At 37.4% G+C, this 8,211-nt stretch overlaps 1 protein-coding gene across 1 annotated transcript in view; it reads right to left on the bottom strand.

The window, feature by feature from the left end:
* The window catches only part of LOC106881904 (potassium voltage-gated channel unc-103), a 71,702-nt gene that overhangs the window by 20,158 nt on the left and 43,333 nt on the right, over positions 1-8,211 (bottom strand). The window contains exon 9 of the mRNA XM_052977137.1: positions 3,439-3,709. Within this exon, the coding sequence (XP_052833097.1) occupies positions 3,439-3,709 (271 nt within the window). The remainder of the gene's footprint in view (positions 1-3,438; positions 3,710-8,211) is intronic.

Below are 8,211 nucleotides of genomic sequence, written 5' to 3'. Positions count from 1 at the left end.
TATATATATATATATATATATATATATATGCGTGTGTGTGTGTATGTTTGTCCACCTACCACAGCTTGACTACTGATGTTGGTATGTCTTGCAAAACTGATTGGTAGGATCAGCTGTAATGGATATATAATACTGTATGCTTTGATTAGTGTGTGTGCAGGTGCATGTGCATATGCATTTAATGCTTGTATGTATACACAACCACAATTATTTCATAGTCTTGATTAACAGTGTACCAACTAATACTGGATTTTAAATGTTAGTTTGTTAATAAGTGTGATTTCAAATTGTCAAAAAATATCAAACTTTTTGTGTGGAAAGAAAACAGAAAACAAGTTAATAAAAATCACAAAATTGCAAAAACTGCCAAAATATTGGATCTATTTGGATGATAGTGGTGGAAGTCAAACAGGACTAAAACATTAGTATTAATGGAAAAACAGAACATTAAAAAAACTTCTCATTTGGAGTAAAAAGTAAAAAAAAAAGAACCAGCTTTGTAATATCATGCGGAGAAGTTAAAATATTTGGAAACTCAGTGAGGTTAAACCTTGTGTTTAATAATATCAATATTAACAAGTACACTCAGAGAGCACAAACCTCTGCCATGGCAACACCTATGTCCTCTCAACGATTAGCCAGAGATGATTTTTAAAATGAGAACATCTGAAATAAATTTGACTGCTCTCACAAACGAGAATATGAAAAACGAACCTGACCGCTCTCAAAAATTAAGTAAAAAGACTGGAAAAATAATCCAGAATCTTTGTCCAGTACTGGATCAATCCCAAAATTTAATCAGATCGTGCCAGTCATGAGGTCAAACATCCCTGAAAGTTTCATCTGAATCCATCCAGCAGTTCTTGAGATATCTTGTCTACGGACAAACAAACATAACTGAAAACAATACCTCCACCAAAGCAGAGGTAATAATAGTTTCTAATTTTGGCACAAGGCCAGCAATTTTAGGGGAGTGGGTAAGTTGATTCCATCAACCCCAATGCTTAGCTGGTACTTATTTTATTGACCCAGGAGGGATGAATGGCAAAGTCAACCTAGGCAGAATTGTGAGATCAGAATATAAAGATGGATGAAATGCTGCTTGGCATTCTTGTCTGGCATGCTAATGATTCTTCTAGTCTGCCATCTCAATAATAATAATAATCCTTTTTACAAAAGGCACAAGGCCTGAAATTTTGGGGGAGGGGGCTAGTCGATTACATTGATCCCCAGTGTTTCACTGGTACTAACTCGGCTGAACTTGAACTCTGAGCTAAGCATTTTGCCTGGCATGCTAACGATTTTGTCAGCTCACCACCTTAATAATAATAATAATAATAATAATAATAATAATAATAATAATAATAATAATAAAACTCCTTTCTACTATAGGCACAAGGCCTGAAATTTTAGGGAAGTCAATTACATCAACTACAGTACTGGTACTTAATTTATTGACCCCGAAAGGACGAAAAGCAAAATCGACCTTCGTAAAACTTGAACTCTAAGCTAAGCATTGATGTGCTAATGATTCTGCCAGCTCACCACCTTAATAATAATAATAATAATAATAATAATAATAATAATAATAATAATGTATAGTAAAAAGATTCTTTTTACTATAGGCACAAGGCCTGAAATTTTAGGGAAGGCGACTTGCCAACTACATTGACCCCCCAATACTCAGCTGGTACTTAATTTATTGACCCCCAAAAGGAGGAAGGGTAAAGTCAACCTTGGTGGAATTTGAACTGTAAGCTAAGCATTTCGTTAAGCATTTTGCCTGGCGCGCTACCGATTCTACCAGCTCACCACCATAATAATAATAATAATAATAATAATTGTTTCTAATTTAGGCAGAAGACCAACACTTCTGATGGAGTGGGGGCATTAATCGATGCCACTGGCCACAGTACTTGACTGGTACTTTTGAAAAGATAAAAGATAATGTTGGCCTCAGCAAGATTTGAACTTTGGAAACAAAGATCTAGAACAAATTTTGTTTTTCTGACAATAATAATAATGATAATAATAATCTTTTCTATTATAGGCTTGAAGTCTTGTGGAATAGGACTGTCAATTACATTGACCCCAGTACTCAACTGGTACTGATATTTACTTCATCGATCCCGAAACATGAAAGACAAAGACGACCTCAGTGGGATTTGAACTCAGAACATCACCAAGCATTTTGTTCAGTGTAACAACAGTTCTGCCAGAACTACTTTTAATTCAAGATTTAATTTTGTTTCATATGTGCTGCACATCAGCATATAGAATTTACATATTTGGCTATGACCAGCACTATGGTTCGTTTCCAGGTGAGTTAGGTGTATGGCGCTAATGAGCTAAAGTGACAAACAAAATATTGATATCTGCCCTCCTGGTTCACCTTTGGGACAAGTCGTTCCACTTGGTCAGAGACATTCCATGTTCTTTAACATTCAGTGTTGTGATGGTATGTTTCCCAGGGGACTATTCTTCAGCCAATGAATGTTTAAACAAAATACATACACTAGGTATGTGTCAGTGATAACATTTGTGTGTGTGTATTTTAAAGTGTTGATTGAACAATTAATCAGTTGTTGGTTTTCTCTGTCAGAGTCCTTTTGTTGTTGTTTGCAACCTCATCAATGACATGCCCTCACTCTGACACTAAACTCTACTTGCGAAGACTTGTTGAGGCAAGTGAAACCGAAATCAAACTAAATTCGACAACTGGCACCCATGCCAACGTCGTCTCCTTCATTGGACACGAAACTCAGTTTGTGAAGACCTGTTGGGGAAAGCGAAAGTGAAATCAGGATAGCACCTCTGCCCAGCGTTGCTTTTCTGGCACTTGTGCCCGTGACATGTGTAAGGATTTTCGAGCGAGATCATTGCCAGTGCACCTGGACTGGCTCTTGTGCGGGTGGCACATAAAATACACCATTTCGAGCGTGGCCGTTGCCAGTACCTCCTGACTGGCCTTCGTGCCAGTGGCAAGTAAAAGCACCCACTACACTCTCGGAGTGGTTGGCGTTAGGAAGGGCATCCAGCTGTAGAAACTCTGCCAAATCAGATTGGAGCCTGGTGTAGCCATCTGGTTTCATCAGTCCTCAGTCAAATCATCCAACCCATGCTAGCATGGAAAGCGGACGTTAAACGATGATGATGATGATGATATATGTATTACATGATGAAGCTGAGACTATACGGGTACTACCCGATCAACAACTCATCATACCAGGGGCATTTGAACCAAGAACTACAAGGTTGCATGAAGTGAAATGAAATTTCTGGGCCACACAACCATAAATAAACCTTTGTTTTATAACAGATCCTAATTATAAACCAATCAATCGACAGATCAATCAATAGCTGAAACAAAAAACAAAATAGTTCATGATCAAGGTTTGGCATGTTTTTTTATCCATTATTTCACAGAATACTAAATACCTGCAATGTAAGGGAACCCTGAACTCAGCTTCTTCTCTTTGTCTCTCGGCTGGAAATCAAAGTTGGCGGGCGTTACATCTTGGCCCGCTTTTGCTGGTGAAAACTCTAGAATTCCAGCACCACTCTCTCTGATCTCTTCATCACTGGACTCATAAGAGAGGCCCGGTTCCGTCTCCTGACTCGACCGATGCCGTAATCGTCTATCTCGTCGACAAGCTTTTTCATTCCGTAATATCTCTGGGAAGCAAGAAAAGACTTTTTTTTTTGCCCAAAATTAATATCCATTAGTTGGGTTAGATAAATATGAAACAAAAACAAGTTTTAAAGTTTCTAATAATAAGCTTTGAAGTGAAACATCGTGAAAATATGTTGGAAAAGGGGTAGGGATTGGGTTCCAAAAACAGTGCAGTGTGTGGCTAAACATGCTTTAGGGTACTGTTAGAATGAATTAATTAGTTAATTAGTTAGATAAGCAATTGGTTATTTTAAATAAAGTCTATGTAATATAAAGCAGTAAAATATTGATCAATTTCACCCTTTAGCATTCAGATTACCGTCATATGTAATATTCATTCACATTTTTGTAAATTAATTATACATTATCTTGTAGCTTAAAGATTTATGATAAAGGTGTGATTGTTTTTCTTTTAGAATGATGTTGTAGAGTAGGTGTGAGAAACTGGATCTGACCAGCTTAAACATAAAACATGTAGAATATTTGGGTCTGATATGGATTAAATGCCAAAGGGTTAATTTAAGAAGGAAAAAGAAAAGAAGGAAAAACAAACAGATTAGTTTTATGAGAAATTATGAAATGACAGAATGACATCTGAGGGTTAAATTTTAGATGACAAGAAATGAGGGAATGGAAGATGTTCATGCCTTTCTTAAGGGTGTTAGTGAGACGTGTGTGAAAAATTGGAAATGAAAGCAGGTCACAATTACAGTCTGTTTGAATCACAATAATTGCATAACTGCTAACGATCGTTTGCTTGTAGTGATGACGACAACAACACCAGCAACAACAATGATGACAACATTAAGTTAAAGCAACAGAAGACACCACATATACATATATATATGTTTGCACCGACAATTGGAAAGTGTATTATGTACGCTAACCATGAAATCATTAATGATTTGCGACCAAATCTGGTTTTAAAAGGCAGCTTCCATGTTGCATTCCCCTGCTTTCAGTGCCATGTATATTTATTAAAGTAGTTTGACTTCAGAGTCCCATAACAACATGAAGCATTTACATGTAGTAATAACCCTTGATATAATAAATGTATTTATATTTACTCTTTTACTTGTTTGTCATTTGACTGTGGCCATGCTGGAGCACCGCCTTTAGTCGAAAAAATCGACCCCAAGTATTCGGTTGATCGGATCAAGTGGAACCCTCAACGTCGTAAGCGACGGAGTGCCACAAGACAAGAGACCCACAAACAAATGTACACACAGACAAATGTAGACAGACAGACATAAAGACCCAGAAGCAAATGCATACACACATACAGACAGATATGCAGACCCATAGACCCACAGACAAACTGGAATGAGATGATCAGGGTCAGCTGTTTGAGCAACAGTACGTTTATGCACTGGAAGCAAGCAAGCACACAGATGCACAGAAATATACAGAGAGAGAGAGAGAGGGTGGGTAGGATGGAAGAGAGAAATAGTCAAGGAATAGAGTGTGGGAGAGAGAGAGTGAGGGAAGGAAGAGAAAGTGTAGGAAAGAGTGAAGGAAGAGAGAGAGGGTGAAGGAAGAGAGAAAATAAGAGAGGGAGAGAGAAAGAAGAGGAAGAGAATGAGAGAAAGACAGAGGGGGGATGAGGGAACAAACACACACACACACAACAGGCTTCCACATAGTTTCTGTCTAGCAAATTCCCTCACAAGGCCCAGGGCTTTAATAGAAGACACTTGCTCAAGCTGCTGTGCCATGAGATGGAACCTAAAATCACACATTTACAAAGCAAGTTTCTTAACCACACAGCCAGGCCTGATGACCGCAATAAATAAATACATGATTAAAATGCATAATTAAATGACCAAATCAATGACATAATTAATGAATTAACGTAAAGGTAAATAAGAATAAAACTAAATAAAAATGATAACTATTAATTTAAATACCAGAAAATTGATTTCCTTTATATATTAAATAAAAAAAATCAATAAATGAATAAACAAAGCAAATAATAATAACATGGTAGAAAGAAAATATTTCCAAATGAAAGCTTTCACTAATTGTTTATCAGAAGATTAACTAAACCTAGACAATTAGAGAATGAAAATGATGCCACAATACTTCGTTTTAATTCCAGAACAAAATGATCAATAAATACTTAATCGATAGCAAAATTTAAAATACACTGTAGTTTATAGAAAACATCGGAGACCAAACAAACACGAAATGGAAAGAAGAACTGTAAAGAGACAGGACATGGATTCACCCCTGCCCTTTTGATGTTGTATGTTGCCATTTGTACTTGAGACAATGTATAAGGAAATAAACACGCTTTGATGTTGACTTGAAGCTGAAGTAGAGGACCTGAGATTTTTAATAATGGGTACTAAACGATAAGTACGAAATGGTAGGATGATGGTAGTATAATTAACACCCTTTGAAGGAGGTGCTCCAGCATGGCCACAGTCTACTGACTGCAACGTGTGAAAGAATGAATGACAACGATAATGAAAAATAAGTTGAAACCATTTGTTTCTCTCCCCTCACACTCTAATAGCCCACTTCTTTCCCCTGCTCTGTTGCCCTTGTCCTATCTAGCTCCTTGAGGGTTTGCTCTGGCCCCTATCTGTATCCTCTCTTGCTCCTTGACGGTTTACTCTGATACCCTATCTGATAACAGCCATCTTATCATCTTCTCAGCTGCTCCCACCCTTATATAATATGGGATAGCCATACATCTCCTAGACACAAAGCCAGCTCTCTCCCTATCAAATACTCCCCCAACTCAGACAAGGGGTTTTTCCCCCTTTTTTGCATTTTCTTGTTCTTTTTCTACCCTGTAAGTTACACAATGTGGAGGTGCATGGCTTAGTGGTTAGGGTGTTGTATTCATGATTGTAAGGTTGTAGTTTCAATTCCTAGACCATGCAATGTGTTGTGTTCTTGAGCAAAAGACTTCATTTCACAATGCTCCAGCCTGCTCAGCTGGCAAAAATGAGTTGTCCTGTATCAGACTGGTGTCCCATCCACAGAGGAATAGACATGCCAGAGAAACCAGGAAACCGACTCTATGCTCCTTATGGAGTTATGTGAACTAATCAAGTTACAAAATGTAAACAAGTGGTTTGCTGGGTCCTCTCAGACCATTTAACCGATGCCAGCATGAAAAATGGACATTAAATGATGATGAGGCAAATGAAGTCAAGTAACAGGAATCTAAAGTGATGGCAGACATCAGTCTTGGAAGAATGCTGCAGAGATGAAGAGAAGATATTGGTGAAGAGCTGAGGTGATGGTATGATGTTGTAGAAGAGACACTATTGAAGAGAGAATAACTGCTGGTAGGGACACAGTAATTTCATTTTACAACCATAATACACCACCAAGCATATTAAAGGCTTAGAAGTTAATATTGGGTCCAACCTGTGTTGAAGGGAGAATACAAGTGAAGCAGAATGCGAGAAGGATGATGTTTAGAGAATAATGGATTTGAGGGGAAGGGATTTTCTTATTACCAACAGCCAATTTTCTTTATTTCTTAAAGGATTAGTAAATAAATTATTACACTCAAGAGATGAGTATTATAGTTAATCAGTGAATTTTCGAAATAGTTATCATTGTCTCGTGGCTCAGTAGTTAGGGGTGTTGGACTCATGATTGTAAGATTGTGGTTTCGATTCCTGGACCGGTTGATGTATTGCATTCTTGAGTAAAACACTTCATTTTATGTTGCTCCAGTCCAGGTAAAAATGAGTAATCCTGCAATGGACAGGTGTGCCATCCAGGGAGGAATATGTTTATGCCAGAGAAACCAAGAAAATGGCTCTTTGTGGAACTAACCCATCTCATGAAGAAGGGAAAGAGCAAGGAATTGAACCAAAGATAAATAGTTTATTTAGTAAAGAAAATATTTACTTAACCCATTACCTACCAGTGATCTCATATGAGATCACTTAAAAATTATCTGTCAATATTGACACATATCTAACCTTTTTGCTATATCTACTAGGTATATTTCTCCGATATTCAAATGAGGTTTGCTAATTTTTCACCCAATATCTCGCTTATTTCTATTTAAAATGTTATTTTGATCATTCCAGTGTGTTTCTAAGGCTGTTTTATGCTAGAAATCAAAGTTTCATAAAAAAATTCCAGTTAATAGAATTATGGGAAGTAATGGGTTAAAATTTTGGTACAAGTCCAGCAAAATTACCCCAGGAAGGGGTAAGTCGATTACATTGACCCCACTGCTCAACTGAACCAAAAAGGATGAACAGCAAAGTAGACCTCAGCAGGATTTGAACTCACAACATAAAGACAAATGAAATGCTACTAAGTATTTTGTCTGGTGTGCTAACAGTTCTGCCAGCTCACTGCCTTATTTAGTAAAGAAAATATAGGCTGTAAGTAATAGGAAATTACTGAGGTGAGCTTGTTAATATTTGGGCATGATGCAAGCATTCAAAATCTGTTCACTCAATAATGCAAGATTCAGGGACACATGGGAAGTTTTGGCCTCAAGCGAAAGATGCAAGAATAGGTCAACATGTCGGGGGTTTGTGCAAAAGCAGAACTAT

This window comes from Octopus bimaculoides, chromosome 27 (genome assembly GCF_001194135.2).
Source record: "Octopus bimaculoides isolate UCB-OBI-ISO-001 chromosome 27, ASM119413v2, whole genome shotgun sequence".
NCBI lineage: Eukaryota > Metazoa > Mollusca > Cephalopoda > Octopoda > Octopodidae > Octopus > Octopus bimaculoides.
Note: the sequence above shows the minus strand (reverse complement) of the source record. Positions and strands in the feature narration are given on the sequence as shown.